This window comes from Colossoma macropomum, unplaced genomic scaffold (genome assembly GCF_904425465.1).
Source record: "Colossoma macropomum unplaced genomic scaffold, Colossoma_macropomum, whole genome shotgun sequence".
In the NCBI taxonomy this organism is placed as follows: Eukaryota; Metazoa; Chordata; class Actinopteri; order Characiformes; family Serrasalmidae; genus Colossoma; species Colossoma macropomum.
This window is the reverse complement of record NW_023494795.1, coordinates 36,225,425-36,243,803: the sequence shown is the minus strand read 5'-3', so window position 1 is coordinate 36,243,803 and position 18,379 is coordinate 36,225,425. Positions and strand designations below refer to the sequence as shown.

The 18,379-nt window shown below is 39.4% G+C and overlaps 1 protein-coding gene across 3 annotated transcripts in view; it reads left to right on the top strand.

Annotated features, from left to right (window-relative positions):
• nbas (NBAS subunit of NRZ tethering complex) overlaps positions 1 to 18,379 on the top strand; it is a 296,070-nt gene that overhangs the window by 97,940 nt on the left and 179,751 nt on the right. For all 3 annotated transcript variants that reach the window (XM_036582328.1, XM_036582327.1, XM_036582326.1), the window contains exons 27-30: positions 1,180 to 1,242; positions 4,670 to 4,792; positions 6,599 to 6,701; positions 10,730 to 10,959. In XM_036582328.1, coding sequence (XP_036438221.1) covers positions 1,180 to 1,242; positions 4,670 to 4,792; positions 6,599 to 6,701; positions 10,730 to 10,959 — 519 coding nt within the window. The remainder of the gene's footprint in view (positions 1 to 1,179; positions 1,243 to 4,669; positions 4,793 to 6,598; positions 6,702 to 10,729; positions 10,960 to 18,379) is intronic.

The following is an 18,379-nucleotide window of genomic DNA, read 5'->3' as shown; positions in this document are numbered from 1 at the left end:
CTACCCAAACAAGAATCTATGGGACAGCGGTTACACCTCAGTTCTACACAATTCCACAAAATTCCACACCAGTCATATCATTAAAAGCATTTCAGCTGCAGTTTAACCAATATAAACACCAAGTAATATATTTGTGCAAGTAATATTTCGAGGTCTACTGTAAGTGTTTGTAATTTACTTTTGAAGTTTTTTGCATATTTTGAATAAACAGTGGCCAGTTCCAGTTATAACACAACGTTAATTAAAATGAAATAAAAGCATTTTTTTCCTCTGGCCCACAGATTTGTTGACATTTTTTAATATGGGCCTTTTACTGGTTGAGTTTGATGCCCCTGCTATAAATAGTGAACATTTGTAGCCTGTTACTATCATAATTAATGCCTTAGGTTTAAATAGATCATAATATAATCCTTGTAAATATCTAAGGTCTGAATAGTCTTTTTACAGTGGGGCCACAGTTTGAACTAATTTGGCAGAATGGTCCATATACTTCTATGCATTCGTAAGTATATAAAACTGTGAACGTCTGAAAGTGCTTGGGGAAACTGACATCGAAATAATCTTAAATGTCAAACCAAATCGCCTCCGTCTTACTTTAAAAAACATTCTCCTGAGCGCTAGCTTCTATCTCAGTAACTACCACCATCATAAAGTGCCGAAATGTTATTACGTCCTCAATTATGGAGACAGTCATGTTGAAGGCACTTTGGTTCATTATGATTTTATTTCCCCAAAGATTGCTCTGGTGTGTCATTACTCCTGGCAGATCTCGGCTCGGCTGTATAATGTTGTAGTCATGTTGAGATTTTCATTCAAAGCCAATGACCGTTCTATTTTTACATGCGATATTTCTTTGCTATCGCTGCTCACAAATTTTCCCTCCTGCAGCAGCCTTTAGTGTCTGAGAGACAGGCCTACAACTGACCTAACAGCTTCTTCACTCTCTGAAATCTTTCTTTCTAACCTATCTATGGTTAGGCTCTCTGCGATAACGTGTTAAAAATCCTCGGCTAGGTGTTTTTGTGTGAAATTATTTGAAGTGAGCTGTCAGGTTTGGGAGTTGGGTAATGTTCCTTGATTTAATCTCTCTCCCCATCTCTCTCTCTCTCTCTCTCTCTCTCTCTCTCTCTCTCTCTCTCTCTCTCTCCCTCTCCCACACTCTCCCACACTCTCTCTTAGACCCCAGACGAAGGCCACAAAAGCCCTACATGACCAAGTGGACTCTCTGGAGAAACATCTGAGGTAATGGCCAATCAAGGCAAGGAGAGGGCACCTTGGAGGAGTGCTGATAAACAGAGAATGAGAGAGACAAGGAGACTAAAGAGGACAGAGGGTTTCTGTGAGACCTTTAAATAATTAAAGATTCCCTCCCTAATCTGATCTGAGAGTACCGTATTGTAGCCGATCAAAACATATATGAAATCATCAGTATCAGTGGTATTACACATGGTCCAGTTCTGGTCCTTTCTTAACCTTTTGTACTCTCTTGCTCTCTATTTACATTGCTGTGATAGATATTATTTTTTTAGCTGTGTACCACAGTATATTGGAGTTGAAATTAAATAATAAATTTGAGCTCAAAAGACTTTAATTTGATAGTGTTTACATCCAAATCCGTGTAGTACTGTATAGTAGTTACAACCATTTTCATATACAACTCCCGTTTTTTTCAGGGGCTCAAAGGTAATTGGACCAACCAACGTAATCATAAATTAAACTTTTATTTTTAATAATTGGTTGTAAATCCTTTGCAGTCAATGACTACCTGAAGTCTGGAACCCATAGACATCACCAGATGCTGGGTTTCTTCCCTGGTGATGCTCTACTAGGCCTTTACTGCAGCTGTCTTAAGCTCCTGCTTGTTCTTGGGTTGAGGTGGTATGCATTGAATCATTCCATACTTTTCCCATCATTCTGGCACAAATTACTTTTTGTCTCATCTGTGATAGGTTAGTTTTGATATTTCAGATTAATGATGGCTTGCTGCATTGGCAGTGGCAACTCTTTGGACAATATATTGAGAGTTAGATTCCAAGTGCAAAAAATATTGCGAGCGTAACACACATCTGGCCATGGAACAGCTCATTGTCCAGTGATTTTTGAGCGACTAAAAGTCTACATCTTTAGCCCTATTTGGATTAAATTCATTGTTTAATTTCTGCTCCAGTATACTGTGGTAGACAGCTAATATTATATTATTCATTGATGTCCAAATATTTATGAACTAAAGTTGAATATGAAAACAATCTGACAAGTGCTTGTAATATCTGCAATGGTAGTTTTTCAGCTGTATTTATAATAGTTGTGTGTCATAATTAAACTAGCAGCATGTAAAATGGAGTCATTTTGTGTGTTAAAGAAAATTGAGTTGCACTTTACTTGAACTAAGATTGACATAAACATGCCATAAACATGTCATAGTAGATGTCAGAGATTTTGTTTAGTAGTGTATATATAGTAATATATTCTATACATAATATATAGAAATCTGAAAGTAGCAAATTCAAAATAATGTAAACATTAAAAAAAGGTTCTGGACTAGGCTTAATCCATGTCTGGGAAACTGATCCAGCAAAAATAAAGTATTTTTACCATGGTACTTCAAAGCAGCTGGCAGCCCGCCAGTAATTTGGATATGTTTTACTAATGTTATTGTGCTTGAACTGTGCACCATATGGCTGTTTAAACAGCAAAAATGAAAATATTTGGACTCTGTTTTGGCAGATATACACTAAAACACTTGATCATGACATTCTTAGAAACAATTCTGTTTTGCCCAAAAAACACATTTGGCTTTGGTTCAACTAAAGGTTGTGGCAAACAGTACGGCTGAGTGTTGTATACACTTTATATCTCTCTTCCATCTGTTGTTTTCCATTGTGTTTTAAAACAGCAGAGTCCTCAGACGTCTCTCTCTCTCTCTCTCTCTCTCTCTCTCTCTCTCTCTCTCTCTCTTTAATTCCACTCCTAAGAGCAGTTTTGGGACTTCAGATCACACCACTAATAATTAACATGATGCTTGAAGGCAAAATTGTCTGCTGGAGGAGCTTTACTATGTGTGTGTGTGATGTAAACAGTGTGGAACTGCTCTCCTGACAGAAACACACTATTTTGGTTCGATTAAAATTCCTGTCTGAAGAAAAGAGATGATGCAAGACTCTATTTTTCCCTTCTTCTTTCTTTCTTTTTCTCTAATTCTCACTCTTTCCCTCCCTTTCCTTTCTTTCTTTTTCTCTCTTTAACTCTCTGTCTCTCTCCCTTTATCTTTCACTTCTTTATTCCTTTATCTAGTTCCCTCTTTGTTGCACCCTTTCTCTCTCCCCTTTTTTGTCTTTTTCTCTCTCTTCCGCTCTATCCTTCTCACTCTCTCTCTCACTATTTCTCTCTGTCTCTTTTCTTTCCATTCTCTTTCTCTTTTTCTCTCCTTCCCTCCAACTCTTTCAATCTATAGGATTGTAAGAGTGTCTTTCTTACTTTTTCCCCTCGCAATCTCCCTTTTTTTCTCTCTCCAGTTCTCTCTCTCTCTCTCTCTCTCTCTCTCGCTTTTATACCTGTGATCCACATGGACATGTTCAGTCTCTCACTTGCTCTTTTCTTTCCTGCCTTTGTGATCACACCTTCTAACTTTAACTCTCAATACCTCTCTCTCTCTCTCTCTCTCTCTCTCTCTCTCTCTCTCTCTCTCTCTCTCTCTCTCTCTCTCGAACTATGTCTCTATCTATGTCTCTCTCTCTCGCACGTTTGTCCCTGTGAATCGGACCAAACGTTCTTTTTTCCTGCACAGGTTTTAGTGCAATAAAGTCTCCACATGAAGACATTGTGTGTGTGTGTGTGTGTGTGTGTGTGTGTGTGTGTGTGTGTGTGTGTGTGTGTGTGTGTGTGTGAGCAGAAAACATCTGTGCAGTGTGTTCCTTGTGGAACAGTCATTTACACTGAATGTTCCACTTAGTCCCAGTTAAACCCAGTAAATTACTGCTTACCAGTTATTTTACATTGTGTGAGCATTTCGTGAAGAATGGACCAATAGAAATGTAATTATTATTAAAAAATAAATAAATAAATAGCCCAAGCAGGGCAGTGGAATCTTTGGAAGTAGCGAACTGCAGCTGTCTGTACTTTAAAATGGCAAGAATAGAAAAGAAAATGGCCAGAAATTATGTAGAACATATTTATTAAAAGTCAAATGATTTCACAAATAATTTACTGCTTTCTGGAAGCTTGTCTGCACAGTTGGCCCCTGAAGCTCCACTGTAGGCACTCACATCCTGAACGCATTCAAACTACTACAGAACAGTGTGTCTGCTCCCACACACAGAAACCACACTCTCACCAAACACATGATGTTTCGGATAGGGCTTGAGCTGCATGCACCAGTCACGATTGTTTGGCTGGAGTGAGCTTTTTGCCAATTACATTGTTCAACTGTGATGTTTTTACCTTTCCTCTCGCTGTGAGAGTGTAGCTTTCTACAATATAAGGTTTCATTACAACAGTGGCAATATGCTGAATTTGTTCAGTGGACTGTGATGACTGATGATAGTTAGATGCCATTACAACTTTACACAGAGTGTGTATGCAAAAGATTCAGTCATGTATTTGTTGTTTAACTCTTCGATTCATGGATGATTCATTGATTTTATTCCTTCCTTTCCTTCTGATTCTGGGGCAGTGTTGTGGAGGTGTTGGAGAAGCATGGCCTGCAGAAGCCCGTTGCATTTGTCAGGAGCAGTCAGAGCAGTAAGGAGGAGGCTCACCAGCTGATGGTCAAACTCACTCGCCACATTGGACGCAAGTAAGATACACCAACTGTACTTTACCTTACACAAATTTTAGTATACAGTTTCTTCAACTTGTAGACCCTTTTTCCTTGTTTAGCTTAGGTGTTTACTTTGCATGCACATGTCAACCTGCCACACAGAATGAACATCAAACACTCTCCTCCTGTGGGGCAAAAGATTTGGAAAAACAACAGGTTTAGAAATGAACACTGTCAAATCATTAAGGCAAGACGTCCCCTTTATATGATGACTATTACAATTACTTTATTAAAATCTAACAGACTACTCCAAAAATATTTAGAATTAGGCTGGAGTTGCAGCTTACAGAGAACACAATAAGTATGTGGACACCCATGCTAATTATTGAGTTCAGGTGTTTCAGCCACACCCATTTCTAACAGGTGTATATAATCAAGCACGTAGCCATGCAATCTTCATAGACAAGCACTGGAAGTACAATGGGTCACACTGAACAGTTCAGTGATTTAAAATGTTTAAATCCCCTTAGTTCCAGTGAAGGACAAAGGGCAAAGATCATACAAAGACATTTTAGACAATTATATGCTTCAAACTTTGTGGCATTAGTTATGTTCCAGCATGACTGTGCCCCTGTACACAAAGTGAGGTCCATAAAGATAATGGTTTGATGAGTTGGGTTTGGAGGAACTCCTGACCTCAACCCCACTGAACATTTGTGGGATGAATTGAAACGTTAATTGTGAGCCAGGCAATCTTTTTCAACATCAGTGCCTGACCTCACAAATGCCCTTTTGACAGAATGGGCACAAATTCCCACAGACACTCTCCAAAATCTTGTGGAAAGCCTTCGCAGAAGTGTGGAGGCTGTTATAGCCACAAAGGGGGTGGGCAACTCCATATTAATCCCCATTGTTTTAGAATGGGATGTCCAGCAGGCTCAGATAGGAGCGATGGTCAGGTCTCTGCATACTTTTGGCCATATAGTGTAAATCATAAGCTACTTGCATGTCTGTTTTAATGCTTCAGATGTACAGTCTCAGGTGATATGTGCACTCATAAGTGTGCGTAGATGAAGTGTTTTATAATGACTGTGAAATGGGCTCAGTCAATCAGATTTCAGAACTGAATCTATTCATTTTATAATTGATATTTTAATGAATTGGATGTCGATTTTAGGCTTGCTGGTTAACGATTATTTGGCAACTAATAATAACCAGTTATTATTCAAAAAGAATTTGCCACAATTTGCATCCCTAATATGTACACAATTAAAATTAACATTGCATCATAAATGTTGCATATTTGCCCCAATTTTTAATGTCTAACTTATTAATACCTGCTAAAATTGTTCCTGAAAGAGTCCACAGACTCTAAGTTTACATGGTGAAACTGGTGAACTAGTTACCTTAATTTCAACTTGAAAGTTGCACGAAGCAATTCAAAAACAAAGTTGCAACATATTTAACTACTCCACTATTCAGCCAAATTTGCAGCTCATATTTTTTCAATACAGTATATAATTCTCACTATGTAAAGTCATCTGCAGCGTGTTATTTACATTTGCGAATTTTCTGCATTTTTCGTCTGTAATTTTTCTAGCTGTCATTACTTTTCTTTTTTCACATTGAATCAGAAGGAACTCATTTTTGACTGTCCTCTGTTTTATGTTCTTGTCCTTTGATATGATGAAATCACTCATTTTTAAAAAGATTTCTTCATGTAAGTTTCAAGCGAGTAAAGCCAGCCTTAGAGTTTAAGGGGTCGACATGTTAATGTCCCTTTATCGCAACCCACCGTCAGCTATGAGCAGATTTCTGATTGGTGCTCACTGCTGTGTCCAGAATCCCTCCGGTCAGCGAGAGTGTGTGGGAAGACTTGCTGCAGGATCTACTAGACATGCAGAAGAACGTCTACACTTGTCTGGAACCTGCAACCTGCCATGAGGTATTACACTGCTGTTACATGTGTATAACACCTTTATTACAAATCTATTACACAACATGCTGGAATTCTTACTCATTGAATTCGCTAACAATCTTGACCCTTGCTGCTGTTCTTGCTAGCCCTCATTACATTCCTTTCTTGTACTGCGAAGGGGTTTGTGTGTGTGTAAAAGCAAGAGAGCCTCTCTCTCTGGAGTGTGAAGTGAGGGTTTTTGTGCACCAATTGTCTGTAATTAAGCAGCATTCTATAACGAGCCTACTTTTGGCTGCCTCCATCGATTTCCTCATCATCGCAATCAAGGCCGGAGCAGTGAAAGACAAGCGGAGGTCACCCTCAACACTCAACCTCTGACTGCAATTTGGGAAAAAAGTGATGGGAAAGCTCTTACTCGAAGTTAAACTTGGAAGAATGTAGTTAATGAAGTATTCTCTGTTTCTGTTGTCTTCTGATTGCAGTGTGGACCCTGTTGATCTCCCATAATGTTGTTTCTTATTGGGCGCATTTACTCAAATATAGAAAAATAAGTTTTGGTGTACTTTTTTGGGTAATTGGATGAAACACATGTAGTGGAATACATTTTGTCATGTCTTGTAACTTTTAACCTCTGATTCATCAAGCTCTTCTGATTCAGGAGAGAGAGAGAGATTGAGAGAGATTAGGAGAGAGCGAGAGAGAGTGCGCACACACACACACACACACACACAAACACATATATAAATACATGCCTCCTCCCACTCATTCACAAGTTCACATGATTTTCAGAGATAAATCTGCTAGTGCCAAGTGATCAGCAGGAGTGCTGCTCACTTCATAAAGAGCTAGCTGGCATGGCATGTTGGTGAAGTGGGTAGCGCTGTCGCCTCACAGCAAGAAGGGTCTGGGTCCCCAGCCAGGTGACCAGGGTCCTTTCTGTGTGGAGTTTGCATGTTCTCCCCGTCCTGCAGGTCCTCCCACAGTCCAAAGACATGCAGTCAGGCCAATTGGAGATGCTAAATTGCCCCATGGGTGAATATGTGTGTGGATGTATTTGTCTGTGTGTCTGCCCGTTGGGGTAGGCCATAGCACCTTTTTGACAAACATCTAAAAGATTAGTTTGTCTTCTGCTTCGTCACGTGTGGTGATAGCATCTCCAAAAGCTGCTCAAACATGTGAGCAAAGTTTCGGAATGAGGAGGTGAAAGTTTCCATCTCCTTTTACTTTCCCAACATGTTTTTTATTTATTTATTTATTTATTTTTGATACAAAGATCATAGGGCAACATGAGGCAGTCCGACAAGTGGCATTACATGTGAAGATCCAAAATGCAGGAATTTTAGCAGTGTGTAGGCATGACATTTTATATAATTTTTCCCAAATCAGTACATAACAGAAAGGTAATGTGGTCTGCAGTTAGCTGGGAGATGGATTAGGTGGAATAACATCTTTATTTTGTGCATTTACTGTTGGTCGTTGAGTTTAGCTAGCTTGCTAGCAACCAACTTGGTGTCCTCACCACAGAATAGTCAGCCACAGCTGAAATGCTTAGCCAAGCTAAATCAGCATCATGTTTTCTAATTGCCTTGGGCAGACTGACTTTACAACCAGATGCTAACTGCAAATATCTAGTGCAACTGAGGCTTTATACGAGCTGTATGCAATAAATACTTGCTTTTATTACACACTTCTACAACTTAAGAATAACTCAATTAGTTTAGATTGTATTCCGTGTGACTACAGTGCCGTGAAAAAGTATTTGCTGAAAAAAATATCTGATTTCCTGCATTTTTGCACATTTGTCACTGTGAATGGTTTCAGATCCTCATACAAAGTGTAAAAACTGGTAGTGCCACCTTTAGCACCAACAACTGCAACCAAATGCTTCCTATAACTGGAGATCAGTCTTTCACATTGCTGTGGAGGAATTTGGCTGACTGTGTCTTGCAAAATTGCTTTAATTCAGCCACACTGGAAGACTTTCAAGATTGAAATGCCAGGTAGCACAGCATCTCAGTGGGGTTCATATCAGTAGTTTGACCAGGCCACACCACCATTCAGAGGTGGACCAGCTCTTGTTCTTGTGCTTCAGATCGTTTGATAACTGTATTTTGTATGTGTTTTCTCAGGTTGCCTTTGGCTAATGTTAAATTTTGTTTGAAGATCTGACACAAAAGTGTGACAAATGTGCAAAAATAGAAGAGGGGGCAAATTTTTTTGTTTGTAACAGCATTGGATATTTTCTTTTTGGGATATCTGAATACTTTTCGTTTAATCCCTTTAATCCCCCTGCATGTGGGCCCACACTTACTTTCCTCACTCTCTAAATGTATAACTTACATATTAGTTTTGTTGTTGTTACTGCATAATTCATAGTAGTTGCTGCATAAATCTTTAGATTAATAACCAAATTATAAACATAAAGATAAAAGGGTTAAAAACGCAGATTTCATTAGCAAAAATGGATTAAATGGTGTGAAGAGAGGAGCTGTTTACTTTTTGCCTGTTTGATGGACAGTGGTCCAGCACACGGCTCATCGCAGAACTGCTAATGAACTTGTCCAAACTTCAGTAACCAAACACCCTCCGTCCTCCCCTCGTGAGTTCTGTATTAGATGCAGCTCATTGGCTTGCAGATAGAGTAGGAGTTGATATTTCATTTGCAGCGTAATGGGAGTTAACAGCATTATGGTATTAGGTGCAGCGCATGCTGCAGATATTGCCTTCTGTAATGTGGATAGATGAAAGCGCTCGCAGATGATATTTCCCTGCTTTATGTGGGCTGAAATGAAATACTGAAGTCTGTGATTAATAAAATATTCCTTCACTTTCTCTCTGTTTGTCTCTGGCGGGATAATTAACATGTTGTGGTATGTTGGGTGATTAGATGAAGGCTCTGGCGGTTGATCGTGCTTTAGGCTAGGTGGCAGGTTCAGCTGTTGCCTTTTTTGTTGCCCGTGGTGATGCAGGAGTGCGGGCCGCCCAGCTGAATGTATTGGAATAAAGCTTTAACCCCTTAACAAGCCATGGGCAGGCCCGAAGTGTTATTACGCACTTCTGTAACCTAAGAATAGCTCCATAAGTTTGCTTTGTAGTTACTGAATAATAAGCGCTTGTATAAAATAAACCTGGAATGTTAAGGGGTTAATAGTTTGGCTGTGGATTATATGTTTTGTCTGCCGTTATCGCAGTTTAAGCCTGTGCTATTTTTCTTTTTTAATTATCTATGGGCATGGGAACGTGGCTTTGGAATTCGCACACTCATGTGTAGCAGTCGGAAATGTCCCCAGCATGGGATACAATTAGTGCACAGTTCACATTTCAGTCATTTAAACTGAGCAAACAGCCATGAACCCACACCAGCAGGATCTCACAAGTGCATGTTTGCAGTCACAACTTTCAAAAGAAGAGGTGAACTAGTTTATTACCAAAAGATATTGAGTTACTCAGTATTACATTATTTATAGCCTAAAACCACTGTTTCAGAATTTCTAATAATTTCAAGATATTGCCCAGACATCTATTATAATAATGACAAATAGGAAAGCTGTAATCCCAACACAGTTTTCTGCATTTCAGTTTTATTTTATCTTGTCATGCCCACACACGCACTCTTCTTCATAAACCACATGTCTAAAAGTATCCAGAGACCACTTCCAATTAGTAAATTCAGCCACTTTAAGGTGCACCTACTGCTGACACTAGTGTTCAATAGCACTTAAACAGCTTGAATAATCTCCACAGAAAGCATTGCTAATAGAATAGGATGCTCTGGAGTGGCCGCACATGAGCCTATGGTCACCATATCCAGTGCTAGACATCTGCTAGAGAGGTATAAAGCACCCCAACGTCGAGCTGTGGAGCAGTGGAGCTGCATTCTCAGCCTTTGGGATGAGTTGGAGTGATTTAGAACATCCAATGTACTTGACCTCACTGATGCTCTTGTGTCTGAATGCAGTCAAGTCCTCACAGCAGTGTTCCAACAGTCTCTCTCTCCCCCTCTCTCTCTCTCTCTCTCTCTCTCTCTCTCTCTCTCTCTGTCTCTCTCTCTGTAGGTTTATGTGGAGAGTCTGCTGTGTTCTGGTCGTGAGGAGAATGTGAAGTTGGCAGGTCAGCTGACGCAGCGGAGCGCCGCGTCTCAGGACGTCCCGGTCAGCGCTGTGTTCAGGGGTAAAGCCACGCCTCGTGTGGCGTACACCCGCAGTGTGGAATTGGTGCTGGCCTCCGCCCGTGAATACTTCAACTCCTCAGCCACGCTCACGGACCCCTGCATCAACCTGGCACGGTATGCTTCTTGCTTCTTTAGTTGCACTCGAACTGCAAGGCTCATGTAGCTAACAAATGATGTAAACACATGCACACCAGTTAGCATTGTACAAATTGAATGCCTAAATAATCCAGAGCTGCACGCGGCTCTTTTACTGCCCTGTTGCGGCTCCACAGCAGAATCAGATTTGTAGGTAATAATAAAATAATCCTCCTTTGCAGTAAATTAAAGCTCTGTTGATCGTTCTAACACAGTCTTAACAATATGTGGTCTTAAACGCCGGAGTTAATGTAGCCTATATCTGCCTAACTCTGAAGATTGGCATCAATAATTCAGAGACAAAAGGACTTATTTGTATTTGTAAGCACTCCAGCTGGATTTCTGATATGTTTAATCTGCAACGAGAAACTGTCAAACAGCCTTGTAAAAAGTCGAATGTTAAGAGACATTTTTACAAGAAACTTATATACTTTTGTATTTTCATTCTTATTATATTTTTAGCCTATACTAACGCATACTGAGACATATTTACAGCCAAGACAGTAAAATGAACACAAAACATTGTGGTTCCCAAGGTGGTTTGATTTTTTGTTGATGGCTCTTCTTAACATTTGAGTTGCGACCCCAGAGTTACACTATATATTTGTTAAGTAACCTCAAATAGACCTGCTTATTGATTTCTGACACTACTGTTTGGACACACTGTTCTGTTTTGGCAGACATACATTTGGGGTAGTAAAGGGAAAATTTGTAAATTAAATTTTTTTCTTGAATCTGTATCATGTGAGAAACATTACTTGTGTCCCAATACTTATGGAGGAGCTAACCTCTTTTCACCTGATCTGGTGTTGTTGAATACTTCTCTTTGTATGACTGAGTTTGAGGTGATTGCGAGGTGCCTGCTGTTATCGATTTACAACACTTCTAAGTGAAAATGGACCAAAAAGTGGGCACATTTGCATTAGTGTGAATGATGAAACACAAAGAAACGCTGCTGGAAGTGTCTCACCCTCCTGCCTTTAGAGCTCAGCCCTGAGTGTTCGCCATTGTTATCACTGTAATTACCTGCTTTCATCAGACTCAGGATTCTCTCTCTCTCTCTCTCTCTCTCTCTCTCTTCTTTCTTTCCCTCCCTCTCTCTCTCTCTCCCTCTCTCTCTCTCACTCTCACTCTCACTCTCACTCTCACTCTCACTCTGTCACTTCTTCTCTCTCATGGTCACTTCTCTCTCTCTCTCTCTCTCTCTCTCTCTCTCACTCTCTCTCTCTCTCTCTCTCTCTCTTTCACTTTCTCTCAGTCTCCCTCCCTCTCTGTTTCTCTCTCTCTCTCATTACCTTTGTCTCTATCTTTTCTCACTTTTTCTTTTCTTTTTCTCTGTTTTTTCTCTTGATTGCTCTTTGTCCCTCCCTTTTCTTTTTCCCTCGTATTTCTTTTTTCCCCTTTTCTCTTTGTGACTTTCTTTCTTTTACTTCCCATCTTTCTTTCTTAAACTCATTCATCTTCTTTTGTCTTTTTGTTTCTCTTTCTTTCTTTCTGTCTCTCACTCTTCCTTTCTATTTTTTTTCTCTCTCCCTTTTTCTTTCTTTCTTTCTTTCTTTCTCTTCTTTCTTTCTTTCTTTCTTTCTTTTTTCTTTCTTTCTTTACTTTTCTTTCTTTCATTCTTTCTCTTTTTATTTTCTGCTCACTCTCTCTCACTTTCTCTCAGTCTCCCTCACTCTCTCTTCTCTTTCTTTATTACCTTCCTCTCTGTCTTTTCTCACTTTTTCCTTTTTCTCCCAATGTTTTTCTCTCTATTGCTCTTTGTCCCTTCCCCTTCTTTTTTCCTTTGTGTCTTTCTTTTTCCCTTTTTTCTCTTTGTGACTCTCTTTCTTTTGCTTCCCATCTTTCTTTTTCTTTCTTTCTTTCTTTCTTTCTTTCTTTCTTTCTTCTTTTGTCTCCTTTTTTTGTCTTTTTGTCTCTTTTTCTTTCTTTCTGTCTCTCACTCTTTCTATTTCCTTTTTTCTTTCTGTCTCCCCCTCTTTCTTTCTTTCTTTCTTTCTTTCTTTCTTTCTTTATTTTCTGCTCTCTCACTCTCACTCTCTCTTTCACACACTCTTTCTTCTCCCTCTTTATTACCTTTTCTCTGTCTTTTCTCACTCTTTTCATTTCTTTTTCTCTCACTGTTTTTTTCTCTCTATTGCTCTCTCCTTTGTGTCTTTCTTTTTCTCTTTTTCTCTGTGCGTCTCTCTCTTTCCTGTGGTGTCAGGTTGGGGTGTATCGAGCTGTGAGTGTGCAGCTCTCTCTGGGTGGTTTCTCTGTAGAGGCTGTTAAATGCGGCGATGTCTGTTATTGGTTATTGTAAATAATTCTTGACTGATCTCAGGAAGTGCAGCTCTGTCTCTTTGTTATTCAGTTCACACTGCTGGCATGTTCTTTTTTCCTGAGTCAGTCAGGATCTCCTGTGCCTGCCGGTCTCTACAGTCAGACTGTGCTGACTAAGTCTGTACCTCGTCAGGGTGGTCCTCAGTTTCAGATCAGTCACTGTGCTCAGGTACTCTGCTGCAGCGTCCTGGCTTTTTACGGCCAGACAATCCACCTGTGTGTGTAGGCTGTGTATGTTTCTCTCAGATGTTCTGTAATTTGGTTGATTCTGATCAGATTGGTCCTGTTGAGTGACACTGCATGTGTTAGTGTGTGTGAGTGAGTGTTAGTGTGTAGTTCAGGACCAGCTGAGTGAGGGAGCTGTTGTCTTTGCTAAACTGTATAATGATATGTGCAGAGCTGTATAATGATAGAGGGAAGGTCACTGTTTTTTAGGTGCTTTGACACCTTTTTTGTACCTTATAATGAATGTGTACTGGCCTAATCCTGCTCTGCGTGTGTTGTTGGTGGTATTTCTGAGTAGTTTCAAAATATTTTTACAAAATTCTACATGAGTCTCAGTTGAATGTTTGTCCCATTTGTGAAAGTGTTGACTTGTAAGCAGACCCTGCACTTCACTGCTGTGAGGGGCAGTTGTTTTAATTTCTGACTCAAATATTTTTAGGTAAATTTTGGAATTTCTGCAAAAAATGTCATCTTATGGTGTAGAAAGCCCTACATGCTTTTTCTCACTCACTCACTCACTCACTCACTCCGTTTTCTCTCTTTGTTTTCTGTTAGTTTTTCCTCTCCGTTGCTCACTCTCTCACTCCCTCCATCTTTCTTTCTTTCTTTCTTTCTTTCTTTCTTTCTTTCTTTCTTTTCCCTTTTTCTGTATCTTTGTATCTCTCTTTTGCTTCTTTTTTCTGTTCCTCTTTCTTTTCTGTCTCTTTTTCTTCCACTTTCTTTTTTCTTTGTCTTTCTGCCTCTCTTTCAGTCTTTCTTTTTCTTTTCTCTCTTTCTTTCCCTCCTTTTTCTTTGTCTTTTTGTAGCTCTTTTAATCTGTCTTTTCTGTAATCTGTCTTTTCTTTCTTTCTTTCTTTCTTTCTTTCTTTCTTTCTTTCTCTCTCTCTCTCTCTCTCTCTCTCTCTCTCTCTCTCTCTCTCTCTCTCTCTGTATTTTTGTTGCTGTTGCTGGGGTAGTTTTGGGTGGGACGGCAGTGGGTAGGATGTAAAGTGGGTCAGTAATTAGGCCGTCATCTGTTCACTGATGGCCAAACCAAACTGGCCTCTCTCCCATACTCCATCACACCCATCCAGCATCTCTGTCAGCCTCTGTGTCCCACACACAGACGCACACACACACAAACACGCACACACACAAACACGCACACACACAAACACGCACACACACAAACACGATGTCAGTGCTGTGAAGGACAGAATAACTACAGAGCGGCAGCTTTAATGGACTAGTTGAAAGGAAACAGAAATTTTCAGGTTAATGTGAAAATAATTAGGGCTGTCAATCTGTGAATGTGAGAGAGGGAGGGAAATGGAGGGACTGATTGAAAGGGTGAATAGAAGATGTGAACAATGAGGGAGCGACTTGAGAGGCACAAAGTGACACACACGCCTTCCCTGCTCAAACGAGTGTGTTTCTGTTTTAAGAAACATCTTGGGGGCTGGTTTGGGGCTTTTTAAATGTGTTTAGAGCGAAACGCTTTAATATATTCTGTTTAATGGCTTTCTTTAAGCTGTATATTCTGAACTTCTGTTCTGTTGTTGTTTTTCTTGATGTTTGAAAATCAAGAAGTGAAAAACCTAGCAATTATCTATAGGTTTGGGCAATTTCAATTTGGTGTGCTTTGACGTACTTTGACCTAGTTTTTTTGCTTGGAAGTCAAATTCTAGCATAATGTATTAATATTCTTCTTGCAAAACCTTTCTTCTGTTAGTTTAGACCCTGTATAGACCCCCAGATAACATGCAGTGGGTGTATATGTATGAGGGGAGAAAGGTAGCCTTTTGTGTATCAAAGAACAAATTACAGCCCTCTTGTTAACTTTGCGTCATCCTCAAATGGATCACAGGGGATGGCATCCATCTTTGTAATATAATTAGCCAGGTTTTTCTTTATAGTGCCACTGTTCTTCAGTGATTTGGGGCTAAATTTTAAAGTAGAAAGAGGTGCAGATCATAGCCTTATTTAGATAGCAGAGATGTGCATGGGTACTCAATATGCAATATTCTAATATTGAAATCACTGTTTGAGTATTTGTAACATTTCATTATTGGAATATAAAGAAAATATACAAGCTAACAATTCAGGAGAACACCAGTTTTATGTTTTAACAGAACTGTAAGATGTAAAACTGTTGCTCATATTTGTGAGTAAGTAACTGAGGTGGGTAGAATAGCCTAAACCAATACTCAAGTATTAATACTTGGGTAAAATATTGACTCAAGTAAAAGTAGACGTACCTTTTCAAAAAGCAACTTGAGTAGAAGTACAAAAATATCGAGTCAATACCTTCCACTTTAAGTCTCAAATAACACAATAAATCAGAATGCACAAATTATTGACATCCCTGCAAAATGTGCAGAATTTTTCAAAACCTACTACTAAAAATAAAAATACTGCAACATGACCCTCAGATCATTACACCCCTGATATACTGCAACATGGCCCTCAAATCATCATTGTACCAGTGATATACTGCAACATGACCCTCAGATTATCACTGTACCACTGATTTACTGCAGTGTGACACTCAAGATAATCATTATACCACTGAAATACTGCAACACGACCCTCAGATCATCATTATACCCCTGATGTACTGCGGTACGACACTCAAATCATCATTATAGCACTGAAATAATACAGCATGACCCTCAAAAAAATTGTGATCTTGACATATTGTAACGTAACCCATAAATCATCATTATAGCCCTGAAATACTCCAATGTGACCCCCAAAATAATTATTACAGCACTAAAATACTGCAACAAAACCCATAAATCATTATACCACAGAAATACTGCAATGTGACCCCCAAAATAATCATTAAAGCACAAAAATACTGCAACATAACCCATAAATCATCATTATAGCCCAGAAATACTGCAACATGACCCCTAAAATAATCATTAAAGCACTAAAATACTGCAACATAACCCATAAATCATCATTACAGCCCAGAATACTGCAACATGACCCCCAAAATAATCATTAAAGCACTAAAATACTGCAACATAACCCATAAATCATCATTATAGCCCTGAAATACTGCAACATGATTACAGTAAGATATTTAAGTTTGCTGTCTCACGGATACTTTTGAAGTGCGTGTGTGCTTGTACATGGAGCTATTGGCTCACTCGTTGCTGTATGAATAGAGCTCGCACTTCCTTTGACACTCTGTTCCGTCTGGGTCACAGAGACCTTTCAACAGCTCTTGAGATGTTTTTACACATTTTTGTTGAGTTTTTGGTGAGAATCCATTCCAACCACCCTTCAGGCCTTCTTCCTCACCTGCTGTCTCGATTTCCATGTCTAGCATTCAACACGATGCATTAAAATCTCTCGAGTACCTCCGCAGTATCTTCAAAAACACTTTGTTGTGAATTTTAGTGCCAAATGTGCATTTGAGGTTGTATTCCTAGCTCAAAATATATTGGGGACAAAATGACCTGACAGCCTCATGGGAAGATTTTGAATTTTTTTTTCAGCTCTTTGGTTAGGCAGGTCCAGTTTACACCTTACCCAGGAATACAATGAAAATGTTTTCATATAATAATGTTAATTAATATAATAATCTGAAGTGTTGAAATACACTGACCATTTGACAGGTTTCTGAAATATGGTTAATAAATAATGCATTACATCAAATAGAAAATAAAGCAGGTCTCAACTGACCTCACAACTGGAAACCTGTGGTAAGGTTATGGGTCACTAATTATCAGTTAAACTATTTTATTCTGAAGCACCACTGCACATATTTCCAAGGACAAATGGGAAAATAACTTTTCAGATGAGATATAGTCGAATAAAAAAGGCCCACCTCTGCATATGAGGGCTGGTAATAGTTTGTGCATTTGTGTGGTGCTTGTTTTACTGGAATCCTTGAGCCCCTTATTACTGCTGTGTAATAAAACAGGCTTTGTTGTAAATACTGAGATGGTTTAGTAAGCTCTTTAATCTGTTTGGAGGCTATTTTCAACTGGCTTTGTTTCTCCAGAGTGCCTGTGTCTGTAATGGACTGCGGTAAATCTTGGACGAAAAGCATGAGTGAAAAGATGTCCTCTTGGCGATTACGTAAAATCTGACAGCTCTGTTGGAAACTGTTCCGAAGAGGCTCATGTGTTGCTTTTGTGGCTTTGTTTTTCTCGCCTCTCTGGTCTCCTTGGATGTCTCAAGTGAAATGTTGTGTCTGTCTGTCTATCAGGCTGCCTTAGTGTCACAAGGTGTTTATCTCAAGAGAAGAAGAGGGAAGTGCCTGTCTCTTCCTTCACTTAAGACTTCAGAGCAGCATAGGAAAGGCTGTAGGGGTCTGGTTGCCATCTTGTTTTGAGGTAGCCACGTTTGTGGAATGATGAAAATGAAGTGGACGTTTGGACTGATGAAGCTTCTGTGGATGAGTGAATATTTCAGAATAGGCCATACTACAAGTATAGTTGCCTTACAAATTAACTTATTACTATTAGAAAACTGTATTTCAACTGATGTCTTTGCCCTAGATCAGTGGTCACCAACCCTCCTAATGGAGATCTACTTTCCTACAGAGTTTAGTTCCAAACTGCATCTAACATGCCACCCTCCTTACTTGACACTAATGCATCTTATCCGACCGATCAAGGACTTCTGAAGAGGTTATTTAGCTGGTGTGGCAGACTGTAGTTAGAGTTAGGCTCTTCAGGAAGGTAGATATCCAGGACCAGGGTTGGAGGCCACTCCCCTAGATAATGTCAGAAATAGTTCTATTGGCCTTCTTTTCATAGATTTAGTGCTGTGACCCTCTTGTACAAATGGCGATTCTGATGTTGTGCAACTGACTTCCATTCTATTTATTTAGTGCTGTGACCTCTCTGTGCAT